General features: G+C 39.1%; 1 protein-coding gene across 12 annotated transcripts in view; it reads left to right on the forward strand.

Annotated features, from left to right (window-relative positions):
* neo1a (neogenin 1a) overlaps positions 1-18,158 on the forward strand; it is a 175,182-nt gene that overhangs the window by 85,003 nt on the left and 72,021 nt on the right. For all 12 annotated transcript variants that reach the window (XM_077563980.1, XM_077563983.1, XM_077563987.1 and 9 more), the window contains exons 3-4: positions 4,040-4,315; positions 5,309-5,459. In XM_077563980.1, coding sequence (XP_077420106.1) covers positions 4,040-4,315; positions 5,309-5,459 — 427 coding nt within the window. The remainder of the gene's footprint in view (positions 1-4,039; positions 4,316-5,308; positions 5,460-18,158) is intronic.

The raw sequence follows: 18,158 nt of genomic DNA on the forward strand, positions 1-18,158 counted from the left end.
TTCTGGCTGTTACGTAATAGAATAGACACTGATTTAGAAGAAATATGTCTAGAAGGACAAAGGATTAGGTCTCGTTGTGTTATTAGTATGCATCTTGGGTAATGGGATTTTGAATTGAGCCCCCTAAGTGTGTCAGTTCATGCCTGGCATTAAAATGCATCCCCGCATGGGCTTCAAGTTACCACTTGTGATCTTGGTCTAATTTTCCTGCTTTGTATGCGCATCGATACATGCATGTTTTGACAAGTCTACTCTGCTCGAATGAAAACGTTTAGAAGAAATGACGACAACACCAAATTAGTATTCATTGTAAACCCAATCATCCAAAGATGTTGGCTGCAATACAATTTCTGGTCACACTCTTTGAAGTTGGGAGTGCATTGGAACAGAATTGTCTCATATCCACACTGCTAGTAGAAGATGGTAGCACATTCTTTAAAAAAAAAGAAATCTTGTCATGTCTGCTAATGACTTTCAGGGCCATTTCCCCCGTGTGCGCTTTGGGCCAAATGTCATCTCTCACATGCAACACAAAGCCAAGCTTGTATCTCTGGTTATTAGACCTGAGACCTTTGTTTTCGAGCTCATCCTTTCAAATGTCAGACCTCTTGGGGCCAAACTATTTCAATTTCTCCATTCCTGAAACTCAAAAATTTTGACATCACACCTGGCTGTCTAAATCGGACTGCTACACTTACATTAGATGGGTAAAAAGAGTTATCGTGATTAAGAAGAAACTTGAGATCATTTCTATTAAAAGTTTAAATCAAATTAAATCATTAATATAATCCAGATCTGTACCCCAGAATTCCCTCATTTCTTACTTATGTATGATTCGCCCAACATCTCATCTCGTTATGATAAAAAATTCATAAACATTGAATCTGATGGAGAATATGGTTTTGATCTCCGTAATGTGTGCTGTCCTTCATCATACCGTATGTTTTGGGTTAGTCCTTAAATCTCCGATCGGCTGTGGGGACTTTTTCGCTGTTTGACTCCATCTCCCTCCAAGTGAGATTATCCCGGACTCGGTCTTTGCAGGGGATTTAAGGTCCAGTTTAGATGAGATTCAGCAAGTCTTTAGCGTCTCTGAAGCGCATTTTTACGAAACGCAAATGGCCTTTCTCTTGATTGCGTTACTACTCAGTTCACCGCAGCTCTACTCGCTGTTGATTTGTTTTTCAACAATAATTACAATTGTTCATTTTTGTGTTAATTATCAGGCTAGTTTGTGGTTCCTGCGTGTTCTGAGCTGGCGCTTGGCCAGTTCAGGGTGTGTTGGAAGCTGAAAGATGTGATTTGCATTAGGCAAGATAGAAGTATATCATTTTATATATCTATTGGGGACAGACGCGAAATAGTTTAAAAGAAAAAGAAGCTCCTGGATCCTTTTGTTAACTGCCCACTAAAAATAAAAATGGTTTATTAAATGCTGCATGTTTAAGGTTTTGTGTTTTGGGGTAATTTTGATAATAAACAGAGTTGTCAAAATTAATCAATCATAAAATGAATAAACAACTATTTTGAGAATAGATGAACTGTTTTGTTGATCTTAAAATTGTCAAAATCTTCTGATTTCAGTTTCTCAAACGTAAATATTTGATTTCTGTAGTCCGTCGTGAAGGCAGGCTTACTTTTGTTCAACATGACATATGCTTTTACTGTACTTTGGAGAACAATGATAAACATTTTCCCATTTTATTTGTAGCCACAGCAAATAACGATAATTGGTAAATAAACAGTAATCGGGGGGGAAATGCATTCATATCTTCAATACATTTTAATGCAACATTCATTTCATTAATCAACGGAATAATCCGCTTGAAAATGATTTGATAGTGACAGCCCTACAAACAAACAGTGATCAAGTGCGGTTCAGAAAATGAACGAATGCACACACATGCACACGCCCACAACACAGCGCAGCAATCCCCAAACAGGTCCCTGTAGTTGAGCTTTTAATGCTTGATGGAGTGGCCTTGGTACTCATCTTCTCTAATTACCCTTTGTGGTTTACGTATTGTAGATTCTCTGCCATTCAAGTAATTATATGCAATTGTTGGTTTCACATCAGTGGCGCCAAACACTTGCAATCATTATTTTTCTGCTGCAGTGAAAGAGGAGATAAGAACTAACAGGATGTGCAAACTGTCGTCTTCTGCAACACATATTAACCATTTTGGTAAAGGTTTTTGCACCCAAAAACAATTGTTTGTTTTAGGGTTTGTGGTAACGCTTGGCAATTCATCGAAATTTAATTATAATTTCCATTTTCTTAAAACACATGAATTAATTTGCCCCAAAAATGTATAAATATGTTCTATTTTAAATATTGCCATACTCCCAAAGACGTTTTTTGTTTTTTTTGTTGTAAAACATACAGAAGGGTTTGATGCAGCCTCCAAACTGAAAAGAATGTTTGAATCAATTTTTTAAAATCTTTTTTACAAAAACGACCAGCAGGTGGCAGCAGCGTATAAGAGATAACCAGGGCCATGTAGCAAAAAAAGCTCTTTCCCCACTGTTTTAAACGTATTCGTGAATAATGATGAAACTTACCTATATCCTAGTGCTAATTGCTTCAAAATGGAAACATATATAAATATACATTTTTTCCTGGTGAAAGAAGAGACTCTAATCTTTCTTTTGGTAGGTTCCATGTTTTTATAGCAATAGAACACAATAATCTGTGGACCTTGCAAAATCTGTCAAAATCCAGTAAAAGAGCCGGGAGAGAAGGGGGTTGCTTCAGTGGAAATGGCTGGGAGTGAATGAGTTGATTGAAGAAAAACGATTAATGTGTGGCGCTGTGTGCTTGCACAAGTTCTCAATAGCCGAGTTTCCACCGCAGGACGTTCGGGTATGGGGAGGGGGGGTAGGGACTTTCACAGGAACCGTCCTCTCAGCCGACCCGCTTGTGGCTGTTGTCTCCACTGCGGAGTACCACCCATTTTGCGACGTCACGGGTTTTGATGAACACGTAAACGCCGTGCGACGGTTTCTCCCTTGACGTCACCCAAGAACCGTGCGGCAAAAATAACGAGGAAAGAGAAAAACTTGAGGTGGTTGCTGTTTTTCTCTGCTTTTTATTTCATGTACTTGGCGTGGATGGATGGTTTGAGTGAGAGGAGACGGCGTTTACGTAGTGATGGCAAAAGGAAGCTTCATGAAGCACTTGTGATTTTTTTAAGTCCCCTAGATGGTGCTCTTGGTTTAAATATAAAGGCTAGTGCAATGGAAAGGTATTAAATTTCCACTGCATCTTCCAACCAAGAGCACCATCTAGGGGACTTAAAAAAAATCACAAGTGCTTCATGAAGCTTCATTTTGCCATCACTAGTAGATGAAGAATTTAAAAAGGCTGTCGCAAGTCACGAGTTTCGATCGACACGTAATTGTCTTGCTACGGTTTCTGTGACGTCACCCAAGAAAATCCGAACGAGGAAAGAGAAAAACTTGTGGCGGTTGCTGTTTTTTTCAGCTTTTTTTCTGTACTTGGCGTGGATGGATGGTTTGAGTGAGAGTAGACGGCGTCTAGATGAAGAATTTGAAAAGGCTAACAGTAGAGTGGAACGAAAATAAACAAAAGATTATTAAGAGAATTGTTTTGGACTTGCATCATCGTCGCGCATGAAGGTTAGAATTTTTTATACTAAATCATTTTTAGCCAATCAGCACGAAAGCCCGATTGGCAATCGGGCCAGCGGAGTACCTACCCTCGAGTAGGACCTCCACTCGTCCCCGTAAGTTCCTGTAAATGTGGCCCGGTTGGGAAGGCTCCTGCAGTGAAGACGCGCACATATGGGGCTGGCCCCGTAAATTGACCACGCGGTGGAAACGCGGCTAATGTGAAAGTACTCTGAATGCACCACGTTGCTTGCATGTGATTATGCCCTCCCTGACCACCACTGGTGGACTTTTTTCATTCAACCTCTCAGCCTTCACACACAATTTCTCCAGAAATGACATTTTTTAGTTTGGAAATATTGTTCTGTCAACATTCATGCTAAAATTGGCCTCTGTCCGCTTTTTGAAGGAACGCCCAGATTCGCCAGCCAGCCGGCAGCTACATATGTGCATCAAGGTGACAGCCAAGTCATGGCCTGTGAGGTCAACTCGGACCTGGTGCCATTCACCCGCTGGGAGAAAGACCGTCAGCCCCTGGAGCTCAACGTGAGGTTGGTCCAGCTGCCCAGTGGTGCCTTGGTGATCAGCAACGCCACCGAAAACGATTCTGGTCTTTACCGCTGCCTGGTGGAGAATGTGGGCTCATCCAAGTCCAGCGAGGAGGCACAGCTCCAGATCTTACCAGGTACGCACAGTCAACAAGCAGTAAGCATTCTTTCACATGGATTATTTTCATTAAAAGCAGTTCTAAACAATTATTAAATTAGTTGTCGATTAATTTAATAATCGATTACTTCTTGATGAATCCAAAACATGCAACGATGTACAGTAACAGAATTGTGTGAGTTTTTTCCCCCCAATGTGCCCACTGCTGTTTCTAGTTTCAGAAGTAAATGACGTTCGCTCTGAATTGCCTTTGGTGAAAACGGTGCCCAGCTGGAAAGAGTCTTGTTGCTTTTGGTGGTCTTATCAGAGAATGCCTTACAAGTCGAGAATTCCTCTGTGGCATTGTCTCGTCTCATCCCTCCACACATTTTGTTTACTAAGTTGTTAGGCAGCAGGCTCCTGCCGGCAAAGAGAAAGATATTAAAAGCCATAAATTAGTCTTCAACAAGACCCCAGTAGGGGATTTATCTCTCTTTGTCTCCTCCAAGGTGCCGAGAGCCAAAAGCTTGGCACAAAAAAAAGATAGCATAATCACGCAACTGTATGCGGAAATGTTGACTTTTTTTGTACCAGATGTTTAAGTGTCAGGGAAATAATTTAATTGTTTTCCTTGGGAATGAAGTAAATTGGGTGGTTACAGGGACAAATGACTTAGTCTTCAAATTTTGGCTTCAATTACAACTACTGGCGATGGTGAAGTGCCAGTTAGAGACCAAACATGACTTTCTAGTTATTGTAAGTCACCACTATGTAACTTTGTCCCTTGGAGTTATGGGTGATTTTTATTTATTTTTTTGCACTCCAGAGAGCTGACTGCTTTCAAGTGGTGGACATTGACATTTTTCATCCGGCCGCTGTTGGTTCTGGTGTCATGAGCAACTGCGCCTCGGACCTTTTGAAGTTTTACAAGACAGATGACCCTCTTAATTTGAACAATAGCGCTGTGGCTCACTAACTCACTCCAAGATTAACCCCTGCCATAACCTAGACTCGCCTTTTTTTCTCATTCCAGAAAGCGGAGATGAGAGGAAGCTGGAGTTCCTCGTGCAGCCTGTGCCTGTGAGCAAGGTGCTGGGTGCCAGTGTCTTGCTGCCCTGCGTGGCTGCAGGTTTTCCAACACCACATACGCGATGGATGTTTAAAGAGATACTGCTTGAGGAAAGGTATGAGGGTTAAACTTTTTTTCATTGAGTTTTTTTATTTTTATTTATTTATTTATTTTATTTTTATTATTGTTATTATTATATAGATAGACTGATATTTTTTTCCTAACCAATAAATACAATACCAATAATTAGTACAGTAATTTTTGGACTATAAGGCACACCTGACTATAAGCCATAGGTGTTTTAATATTACCGCACCGGGTTCCCGCAAATTTATTTCCCATAATGAGGACGCAAATTGTCTCGCTCTCGTTGTCTCTCCTACTGTATTTGGGTTCACTTGGTTTGTTTTGCTCTGCCTGACGCTCTTGCGCTTCCTTTATTGTGCGCCCCATTGTGATCTGATGGCCTTTGTATTAGCCACTGGGTCGAATGCAAGTGAAAAAAGTACCAGCTTATAGTTCAGAAATAAATGCAATCATGGAAGCCGATAACCAATGCTTTGAGCGCATATTCACTTCCAATAAAAAGTCAAAATAAAAAATCAATCAATCAGTAAAATATTAACTACAACCCTTTAATTTTGTTGAAAAGTGTTTAAACATACTACAATGTTTATTGAACAACTTTTCTGATTTTTAAGTTTTATTTTTGATCTTTGACAACAGACATTAAAAACAAAAATTCAGGGAGCTCCCAGGGTTATTAGCATGCTTGTCTTCAAATGTTACATTAAAATTTAAACAAATACAAATAAATACATCAATGAATAGCTAGTACAAGGCCAGGGCTTGTAAAAAGCTCCCATATAGTTTTCTATAGTGAAGGTTTTCCCAAATTTCTAAATAACTGAAATGTTAAATTTTCGCTCATGTTTGTTTTAAAACAAATGTGCAGAGAGTTCCCAGGTTCAGCAGCAATGCTTATGAAGGCAACTGAAATTAAAATAAATAGTTCACTTCAACTTCACTAATGTTAACACAGTTTTGAATTGATCCGTTATTAAGATAAAAAAAGAAGAAGCTTTTGCTGATATTCATCAAAATACTTAATATCTTCGCCCATAATCGGCCTGGCTGATAATCGGTCCATCCCTAACTTCAACTAATGATTATTTTAGTAATCAATTAATCTGTCAATTTTTTTTTCAATTAATAGATGAATCGGATAAAAAAAAACATTACCTTTCCATCCCTTTTTTCAAAAACAGGACATTGTTTCGAAACGACCGCGCATAAGCATGAATTATGACTTACTTGTTTTGTCTGTAACGTGAGAACATGAGGCAAAAAGGTTGATAATCAGTACACTTAGATGGTGGACTACAGAATACTGAGAATATTTACTCTTGAGGAGTTTAAATTCCAAGCATTTGGACACTTAAATAAAAAAAGATATCTAAATGATTTATTGATGATCAAAAATAATGATCAATTAATTCGGCAATTGGCTAGTTCTCAATTAATTGCTGCACCTCTACAGTAGTGTATCATGGCGTAGCAGAGAAGGATAGTTAGTTATAAGATTGTTAGACTCCTGGATTTGAAAATATCTTTTGTGACACCAGTCCTGAAAATCTTCTTCTAACGCACCTGAGAGATAGAGAGATCCAGTAGATGCCATGTTCTTGATGGTTCATGATCTTCTGGCTCTCACTCAGACCTTCCTTTTGAAATGCAGCAGCGTATGTGATATTGCTGCTCGTCTGCGCTGCTCCCCAAGTTGTTAAATCTGTTGTAGCAGAAATCACCCCAGGGGGTACCTGGACGTGGCATACAAGCCACTCCGTGTGCAAGATGAGGTTTGCCAGCTTTCCCGCAGAGAGGAAGTTCACAAATTAGGAAGCTAGCACCTGTGCCCTCACTCCTATGGAGCTCATTATCTCAGGAAGAGCAACTCAAAATCCTTACTGTAAGTTTTCGTAGAGATAGGAAGTGTGACTCTCACCACCCAAGTAAGTTCTTTTCAGCAGTTCAATAGAATTTTAACAACAGAAAATGAGACAAGATTTAACGATTTGCACCGCATTTCATTTCAAAGTCTTGTAACCTTGCATCCAATGGGGATGGGTTAAAAGGTACTTATTAATCTAGCTTTTAATTATCAAATTCCATTTGGCGTACCCCCCCCCCCCCCCCCCGGGTTACCCATACTGTTAATTAGCAAGTGCACTCTAAACAACAGGGCGAGTCTTCTGGGACGTCAACGTAAGCACCGCCTTCAGAACTGAAATGGATTGTTGAGTGAATCTGTTAGCACGTTTTGATTTTGCTGTGACATTGACAAATGAAAGAATAGCCTTGTCGTCCTTGAGTCTCCTGTTGTGCAATAGCCGAGAGCTACACACTGCCGTCACTTGCTAATTAACGCGCACGTTGTGCGAGTGAGAGAAAGGAAGCCGCAAAGAGAGTCTTAATTGGTGTTGGGAGCGTCGCGCAATGGCCCTTCAAAGTGACAACATCAATGCTGGAGATGCGAAATAGTTTTTGGGAGGGGGGGGGGGGGATCTTCAAAGCAGCCAAGTGAAATGTGGGTGAGGCTGAGACAGCAAGGAATGCAATTTGTCTTGTTTTGCTTTTTTCATCTCATTCCTAGAAAAAATAATTGATTTGCAACACAAAAACATGTGTGGTACTTTTTCAAGCTACCGATTCTCAAATGTCTCACTCTTCCCCTAAACTTTCTTTTTTTTCTCTCTAACTTTTCTACATGTACTTGGCGTCATGTATCTTAATTCTGATTACGAGCAGCTGGTTGAGAGTCTCCCTTGTTTGTTTAGACAGACGGGGATAAGGAAAACACCTCAAATAGAAATATAGAGCAGGTGGTTGTCTTTTCGTCTTAGTGAGTTCCAAGGTGTATTTTTGCTCAAATATAGCATTCTTTTCTGGACTGGCTTTTTTGTGAATTGGGTTTATTCTCCTTCCTTCAAGTCAAGTATTTTACTGTCATGGTCAGCATCGCAACATACATGGCAAAGGTCATTGTTTTTCAATAATGTAGGGTTTGGTGAAGATGCATAGGAAAATGGTGGGCTAGGGTTTTGATTTGCGTTCAGGATTTATTTTTTATTAAGGCCTATATTTAGCGTCTCAAGTTCAAAATTTTGTCATTGATTGATATGACAAATATTTTGCAACCAGAGCCCGGTTGTTTAGTTCTTGCTTATTTTAACCACAACAGCATGTTCAATTCTTAACCTGCCATTGCCGACTGTTAAATATTCATTTTTCAAAACATGGTTATAACCATCACGTTGTTAGCTAGCACTGCTGTCAAAGTTAACGGTGTGGCTAATATATCCTGCAATTCCTCATTTTGTTTACTTCGATTTTGCGGGGGGGTGGGGGGTGTATAGCCAAATGATCCTGGGTGATTCAAGGGAAAAAAAACGCAGGATGTTTTTTTTTTGTTTTGTTTTTTACAGATATTCTTCTCAGATATTTTGTGTGTGCTTCACTTGGATGTAGTGTGATTCTTTAAACATCCCTTACTGAAAAGCTGACTTCATTGTGCAACATAGTCAACTATTCTGAATAAATCTGTCTATTTTACATTTATATTATTGTATCTAATTGAATCATCCATTTCCTTAACCGGTGTCCTCACAAGGGTCGCGGGGGCGGGGGGGACGGGGGAGCCTGGTTGGCAGCTAATCGCAGGGCACACAGAGATAAACAACCATTCACACTCACAATCACATATGGACAATTTGGAGTGTACAATTAACCTGCCACGCATGTCTTTACTTTATTTATCAAAGTTACCAGGGACAAAGAACATATATACATTTTATGGGTAGGTCACGCAATGTTTACCTAATTCCAATATTTGCTTACTTCATTTTGTAAGATAGTTCAAATATCCAAATAGAGCTCAGTAATGTCTTATTAATTGAATAAATCTATTAAATATGTTATTTTCCAGACTTAACAAAATATGCTGACAATATGGATAAAGTAAGATTCATTTCAACTTTAGTTTTTTTTGTTGTACAATATTATTTTCTCTGCATTTTGGTTAATATTGCATTTGTGGAATATGAGTTGAATAGAAAAATCCACCTGTTCTTATCCATCTCAGGGGGCGGCCATTTTGCCACTTATTGTTGACATAAAATGACATCACAGTTGCTCAGTGCTCAGGCAACGACCAATCTTAGCCCACCTGTTTTTCCGCCATGATTGGTTGTTACCTGAACCCTTAGCAACTGTGATGTTATTTTCACTCAACAGCAAGTGGCCAAATGGTTGCCCCTTGAGATGGATATAAACAAGTGGATTTTGCTGCTTAACTCATATTCCACTAACAAAATAATAACCAGAATACCGAATTTAGTGGGGGGCACATACAACATATTCTAAAAAACCTTTTTGGGTTGACTCCCCCTTTAACGTCAAGTTAACAAAATGACTGCCGTTAAACGTTAACGGTTGGTTAAATGTGCTGTACTTAACCAGTGGTTAAAAATATAACCACGTTTTGAAAAACCCGGCACAGATGAATTTACCGGTAACTTCAAACTATTTCCCTGAAATGTCTGGCTAAGAGTGCTTGACAGCATCTCTGAGAAAACAACCAAGGTCCGTATTTGATTTGAGTTAATTCCACTGTGTCTCGGTGTATTACATCTGTTTTCTACATCGGAGCTAACAACCGCACACAGGCAGTGCTCCAAACTCCCTTTTGTTTGGACAGGCATAAACATCCTGTATAAAGCTGTATTCCTTTTGATGCAAATGGATTAGATTATTCGTAGTTCATTTTAATTCAGAGTCTGTTAAGTAGCTTACTACAGTTGTTCAATGTAACATTTTGTATTCCGACCATGAATAGTACCATGTGTCGGGAATTTATTATTCGCTGGCAACAATGGCATTCTCTTGCTTTTGTGAGCATGTACTGGACTAAGGCTGCATATGCAGTTAGGTTTCACATTTGTCATTATTAATTCATTTGAGGCAATAACATTTTGAATAGCAGATATTTGACCCATCCTTGAAGAAACAATATAGAAGCTAATTTACATAGCAGTCCTTGTTTTTGCAATACAGATTGCTCCTCATCCAACAGCAATCTCGCAATTCATTCCGACTCAACTTAGATTCCCAATGCTGACACTGCAGTATTGTACTGTAGGTTGTCAACATGATAAGTCATCGACATCATCGCCACTTGCTTCGGGGGCACAGCGAAGACTGTCTGGGCTCTTTGTATACACAACAACTGATGACACTCATGAAAAGTCATCTCTTGTTATTTGGAGTATCACTCCGTTGTCTAATAAAATCCTCCAGTAGTCAATGAAAAGGATGAATTATGCATGACGTCTTGCAAACAGCGAATTGGCAGAGCATGTAAATCAACCTCCTTCCCAAACGCTGTCACTCCTCCGTCTGCCCTCCTCCTTGGATTCATTTGAATGTGACCATGGATATTGCGTTTAGTCGTGTAGGAAGACAGAGGAACGGGCTGGGAAATGTGTTTCAAATTGCACCGCAGAATAAAACTCTCATGCAAATGTCTTGCACACAGACACCCTCAAATTTACTCGAGTGTGATCGAGAAGAAACGCACACAAACACGCACATTTGTGCATAGGTCTCCCTCCTGCTGTTTCCTAAGACTTTGAGCTCCATGCACCAAAGGAAATAAACAATAGATTTTTACCTTTTTGTCCATGCTTTATTTTAGTCAGCTGACTGAATTTTAATCATGCTTATACCCAAAGGACTGTCAATATTTCTATACAGATAGTAAGAGCCTGCAAAACCTTATTGGATTTCTTCTAAAACCATATATTGCTGGACTTAAACTCAGCCTGTAAAATCAATAAAATGGTTGTTTAATAATTCCGCCATCAGACCAGAAAGCTACTTGTGTCAAAGTTTCTCCTCGCAATGTTTTGTTGACCCAAAATGCACTTTCTGAAGTAAACTCATCACGCTCTGCTTTTAATCCTCACAGAAAAAGACACGTCCTTTAATCATGGCTTTGTTACACTTTTGTAAATTTGTTGTTGCGCTGTATGCATATTTGAATTTTACAGTTTTTCACATGCCAAATGTGGCGGGTGAACTGATCTTGTGGCATCAGTCACCCCCCCCCCCCCCATCTTTTTTTTTTTTTAAGCAGTTCATGCAGCACAGATTATTACAATAAGGGCTTTTTTTTTAGGCTAATGCCAATACTGATTTTTGGCACAAAATACTGATTACCAATTAATCAGCCGATATATATATATATATATATATATATATATATATATATACAATTATCCCCCCCATTCATTTTCAATGGGTGTCAGGCACGAACGTTGGAAATGTGTGTTAAGACACACACACAAAAATCCTTGGATGTTTGATTTTTGAGAAAATAAATTATTTGAATAATTGAAATATCAACATTAAATATAAATTGAAAGAACAATGACTAAAATAAAATAGTAAGAAAGGGAAATAAGAATAGAAATAAAATAAAATAAAATAATAGCACCTGAAAAAACAGTAAAAACAAATAGTGTCTGTTCGTGTGCGTTTTGGCCTCTTGGGGACAGTGTGGTGCCGCGCATCCATGACGTACACACTTATAGTGAGTGCAGAAGAACGTTACGATTGAAATCTATTAAAATAACTCTTCTTTCACACATTGGGAAGAATTTGTGCCATTGCGTAGTGTTATCTAACTGTGGGTATGTGTTCCCACAGCATTTGTGTGAATATTCGCTATTTGAGTAAAAACCGAAATCGATGCCAACTTCCGGTTAGCATTTGATGGAATCCTCCCTTTGCTTTTAGCATTAGCGCTAGGCTAGCGATGTTTTAAAAACAAAGCATGTTTTGTAAATATACAGTGGATGTAATTCCTATTGTCGTGTGTTTAGTTTTACAGTTAACTCCTAATGGGGTGTCATTAAACAGCTTAAAGGTTGCATTGGGACAACAGAATAACCAGAATAACATTCGCCACACATTTCCTAGTTGTTAATGCCGTGCAAGCAAAATGGTTCTTTCAGGGTACTTTTACAGCATCTGAAACTTCGGTTTTCTTAGATTATAAAATTTTAAGGGGAAAATAATAATTTGGCCCAATTGGCCGATTGTTTTGGCTGGTGTTTGAAGGGCAATAATCGGCCAATTAATCGGTATGACCCTAATTACAATTGCAAGGGATTGTGGTTTGATGTCAAAAGCATGAAAAGAAATGTCAGACTACACATGTGAGAGGGCACAGAAACTCTTGTTCTGCTGTGTAGTTTTTTTTTTTTTTTACATGAATAATTGCAGCATACAATAGATATATACTTCTTAATGTGAATAATGTTTTTTTCTGAAACATTGTGATGGATGCAACAGAGGGATTGGGAAAAGATCATTTTTGTGGTCAGTCAGAAAAACAAAACCTAAATGCCTTTCTTCTCCTTATTTTCCCACACTATTTCCTCCAAAAAGTAACCACATTTAGTGTACAAAACAAAAATCAGCAAATTAAATGAAGTAAGTGACCCCAAAAAATCCAGATGATCAGTACAAAATTTACTTTGTAAATGATGTATGTTCCAGTCAGCACACAAAATAACCCAGTGAGAATAAAGTCCCGCCTGTGGAGAGGCATACGAGACTTTTAAGTGTAGGAACTCAGTGGGCGTCGCTGGTCTTGCGCATCAAGCTAATCAGCCCCCCGCTGAACACACGCAGCTTAGTAGCACATCTAACCCTGTGACCACACCGGGGGTCATCACGGCTAGTTACTCTCGCTACACTTTGTTTATCAGCTCTACAAAAACACCAGGGTTCCCTCAACGTTTTATTTATGCATGACAAGCAGGTCCATATTGAGCTTCCAGTGGACTTGGTCTTGAAGGGAGAGTCTTCAGACTATTTTAGCATGTGTGGCTTTATACTGTATGATTTTATTGGCTTAGATATTTTGTACATGGCACGCCTGGAGATAATCGCAAGCTGTATGTTATGTATGGACATTTGATATAACAAGATAACACCACCCACTAAAATGGCTTTTTTTTGGGGGGGGGGGGGGGGGGGTATTACAACATACAGTAAGACCAAGATAAGATTGTGCTTCTTTAGGACCTTGTTTGGGTTATAAAGCAGGGTAAAGTGACAACCGTACAAATCATTCTAATCTCTGTCTTCTGTGGTTGTCAAATGAAGAAAGAACAACAGCACCTGGAAGAGCATGCTAAATCAAAGGATTTGGCGGAAGGTGGTAGGGGGTCAAGGGGAGCAGGCAGAGGGAGAGCACACCAAAAACAGTATCACACAAGATGATTTAGAGATAAAATCCGCTCACTTCCACAAAAAGTGGAGCTTTTTCTAAAACAAAGTTATGACACAGTCATGCGTGAATGGCGGAACACATGGTTGTCGCGTGTGTTGTTTGAATTTGACAAGGCTTCTCTAGTCAAGTTTGTGTACTGCAACAAGTCAAGACACATGACTCTGAAACACAAATGTGGTGTTTTTCATCTTCTATTGAGCCAAGATTGTATTTTACATTAGGAATATCTCACCACTGACTCTTTCAACCATAGGCTATCCACCCCATCCCAGCAACTTTTCATAACTAAGCCAGAGAATTACACTTGACAATCACTGTGTTGGTTGCCAAACACAAGTACTTCTTACACCCATGAAGATGACTTCTTATCATCAGAAGCTCATGCTGGTTAGTGTGTCTGCTAATATTACCATCATTTGTGCCAAGCTTTGCTTACTTTTTGGCTTTGGCATGGCTGCCATGTAAATGTAATTATTTCGCTCTGTTTGGCCAGCCAAGCAGCCAAGTCATTGGCTGAGGAACATTGTGTGGGCGTGGTTGTACAGGGAGTCCTTGAGTTACGGACAAGTTCCGTTTCCACTCCGGCATATGTAACCCGAATTTCGACTAAAGTCGGATTTCACTGTTATAGTCGATCTTTTCATCAAAATACTTTGTACAGTAATTTAAAAATAGATATTTGCGCCACCCGAAAGATGCCGGAACCAATATTTCGTGTTTCTGCACGGACATTTATTGCTGACGGACGGCAAAGCGGAGCTAATAGAAACTTAAACTTAAACTTAATGTTAATTAGTGTAGCGTGCAAGTGCAGACATTTTTAGAATTACTGCAGGGAATTTGGTGCACTCAGTAGTGACTGTTGTGACTGTACATTGTGTGATTTCTTTATTATTGTAATCTCTTCATACTATTTCAAGCAATAACAGAACGTGGTCGGACGAATAAGTGCAATATGAACTCATGCATATCAGAACGTATGGTGCACCACAGGGTTCAATTCTGGGGCCGCTGCTTCATTGTATCTGCTGCCCCTGGGTTTCTACTTAAGAAAACAGTGATGGTTGTTGTTTTGAAGTGCTCCATAAAAATAGTTGAGTTAAATTGCATGATTTGAAATGCTAGTTGAGCAATTAAAAAACATATATATTTGTTTTTCAATAAAGAAGGGTTCTGTGAATGCACAATAGGAAACTGGTGGGGTTCAGTACCTCCAACAAGGTTAAGAAGAACCACTGATATAATTATATACAGTATATCCCCTTTTAAAAGGAACCCCGACTGTCATGATAAGTTGGCTCTATATTATTTATTTGGTAATTACTAAGATAACTTTGAGATTCTTTTTTCAAAAATCATTTCCAGCTTAATACATTTTGTAGAAACTTTATTTGGACGTACGCCGCCATTGTTATTTACGTCGCAACGCATTCAGTGCGTGGTGACGCAGAATGGCGGCGGCTCACTGCCGAGCAATGTGAAACGCCTATAAAGAAAGCAAGTTAAAACCCCTTAACATTCCTGTCATTTTAGCCAAAAACTCCTAAAAAAGATGCACCCAAAGTAAACTTGAAGCTGTTCTTGAACCATTTGGACTATCAGCATAATTTTAGTCTCTTTTTAAAGATAACACTGTGAGTTTTTCTCCCCAACAGACAAAATATTTTTTATGTGCTACTGGCACTGAGTAATAAAAGTTTGAAGAAAAAAGAAAAAAACAAACATTTTATGTTCGTCTATTTATTTTTCACTAAATGTGCCTTGAAAATGAATTTAAAATGTTGTGCTGGACTGAAAAACACGACAACATGAAAGTTGTGGTCGTCCCTAATTCCAGTTCAAGTTTGACAATAATACTACAGAAAATGAGCATTTTACACTGGATTTTCCAAAACAGGGGTGAATGCAAACAAAACTGTGCCATTTGGATAAGCCTTGAAAGCCAAGCTGAAGTCTGATAAAAAATCATTTTAATTTGTCACTGTTCTATTCTATTCTATTTTTAGACTTAGTGGAGAGACTTTATCCACATTTAGACAGAAATTATAACAGGTTAAGCCTCGTAGCGTTCCTAAAGAAATACTATGCGATCGGGAGAGCCACCCTCCCACGCTCGTCATTCACCAGACGCATTCAAGAGTTTTGATCGTCCCTTTAGGAACGTAACAGAGACTTAGCTTGGTTTCTTTATAGGCGTTTCACATTGCTCGGCAGAGAGTGTCTACATCACAGATGTAGATAACATTGGCGGCGTACGTCCAAATAAAGTTTCCACAAAATGCATTGAACTGGATTTTCGAAAAATAAATCTTATAGTTATGTTAGTAACAACGAAATAAATCATTTAGAGCGAACTTGTCATGACAGTCAGGGTTCCTTTTAAGAATGTTATTTAAAAATTGCAAATACACAAAAACTCTTGCTTGGTTTTACTTGATTGTTTATTATGACAGCTTTTATTCTATGTCCCTTTCACTCGGGCTCCAAAAAACATGACCCCTCTCCAACTAGTGTTTTATTCCAGTGACAGCATTTTGCATAGCTGATTGGCAGTTTTCCTTGTTGAAAGTCACCCTGCTTTCAGAGTTTTCTGGGACTCCCATTGCCTTCCGAAATAAATAATTAGATTGGAGGATTGTTTGTTTTGTACAAATCTACTTGTTGACATAAATTTGTGCGACTTTTCAGGGCTGGATATCACTTTGAGAAGAACAGAGAGATAGTTTGACTTTAAAAAGCTGTTTTTCTTTTGTTTTGTAAATCCTGATCTTGAATAGTTGTTGAATGTGGAAATGTTGAATGAGTTGTACGCCAACAGCGAACAACATTGCTTCAGCACAATAATTCCAAGCCAATTATTTGCTCTTCCATGGCACAAAGAGAGCACCATTCAATCTCAAGAGCTTTTTCTCTGCTTTTAAATACTGCTGTTAGTGTTTCCTCTGAACAGCTTGATAAACTCACTGGTGGTCTTGTATTTTCTCTTCTCTTCTAATACAAGAGGAAACGGTCAATGCAGCACTAAAGGCTGAGCGTTTCAATAGTTGTCCTGGTGAGACAAAATGCAGACTGCTCAGCGCTTTGAGCCGAGCGCCGTCTTTCAGAGAAAGGGTTCACGCAGTGTATTTGGGATATTCACAGCCTTGCTAGCATGATTAGCTTCTTTTCAACTGTTCTCAGGGAAGTAATCAATTCACAGAAAGCATTTGCTTGACATTTTAGTTCTATGGCATGTTAAAAAAATTAAAAAAAATCTGGTGTTTAGTTTACCTTACAGTTTGAGTTGGAGACATAAATGAATAGACTGCCTTTTATATAGCGCTTTAACTACAGCATATGGCTCCCAATGCGCTTTACAATGCCTCACATTCACACACCAGTGGTCGAGTGCTGCCATGCAGGGCGCAGCCAGGTCCACTGGGATCAAATTGGGGTTCAGTGTCTTGCTCAAGGACACTTCGACACGATCACCAGGGGTGAGGATCAAACCCACAACCTCACAAATGGGCGATGACCACTCTACCACTTAGCTATGCCGCCCCACATGGATTTATTGGGTGGTTGTCATCAGTCTAAAAGGGGCAGCATAATCAGTCACCAAGTGGAATACTGTACTATGTGCAAGTCTGAGTGACCTAAGCATCTTTGCTAAACAAAATATTCTTTCAGTTGTTGTGGTTTTAGTTGTTGCGGTTTTAGTTGTTGCGGTCAGTATTTGTCCACAATGCTAAAGAAAATTGGTATCTTGCTCCTTTTAAAGCAGGAGTAGGGAACTCTGGTCCTGGAGCGCTGCCGTCCTGCCTGTTGTTTCCCTCCTCCAACACACTTTATTCAAATGGTCAGGATTAGCTTCTACATAGCTTGCTGATCAGCTGGTCATTTGAATTAGGTGTGTTGGAGGATGGAAGCATCTCTTGAGGACAGCAGTTGCCTACCCATGCTTTCAAGGCTGGGAAGTGATTGAAACACCACTCATAGCTCCTGTACATCAAAACTTGAGCAGGGTAGACCTTTTTGCCTCTTTAAATGAGGGTTGTATTTGTATGAGTAATATTTTGTCTTTACAATATTAATAATGTTTAGTTTTGACTGTCTTAATGTAGAACTGTTGTGCATTGCAATGAAAGTTACAGCATGTCAATTATGTTTTGGTGAAGTTAAAGTATATGAGAGAGAAAAATATTACACAGGGCTCTCTGTATGGTGTATTATAGTTTCACACCATGGTAAATTGTATCCAGACTACACAATGTCAAATCAAAATCTCTCTGAACATTATTACCTTTGTATGGACCAGATTTTTTTTTTCTGCGACTAATAAAGTCTCAAGCTACCTACCTTTGTAAAGGCAGAATATTTAATGCAGCTCTGATGTTGGATATCATCATACGGTGCAAATTGCCACATTCTTGCTTTTTAGTGTTTTGTTTGTGGACACATTTTGGTTGAACGACA

Source organism: Vanacampus margaritifer, chromosome 4, assembly GCF_051991255.1.
Source record: "Vanacampus margaritifer isolate UIUO_Vmar chromosome 4, RoL_Vmar_1.0, whole genome shotgun sequence".
In the NCBI taxonomy this organism is placed as follows: domain Eukaryota; kingdom Metazoa; phylum Chordata; class Actinopteri; order Syngnathiformes; family Syngnathidae; genus Vanacampus; species Vanacampus margaritifer.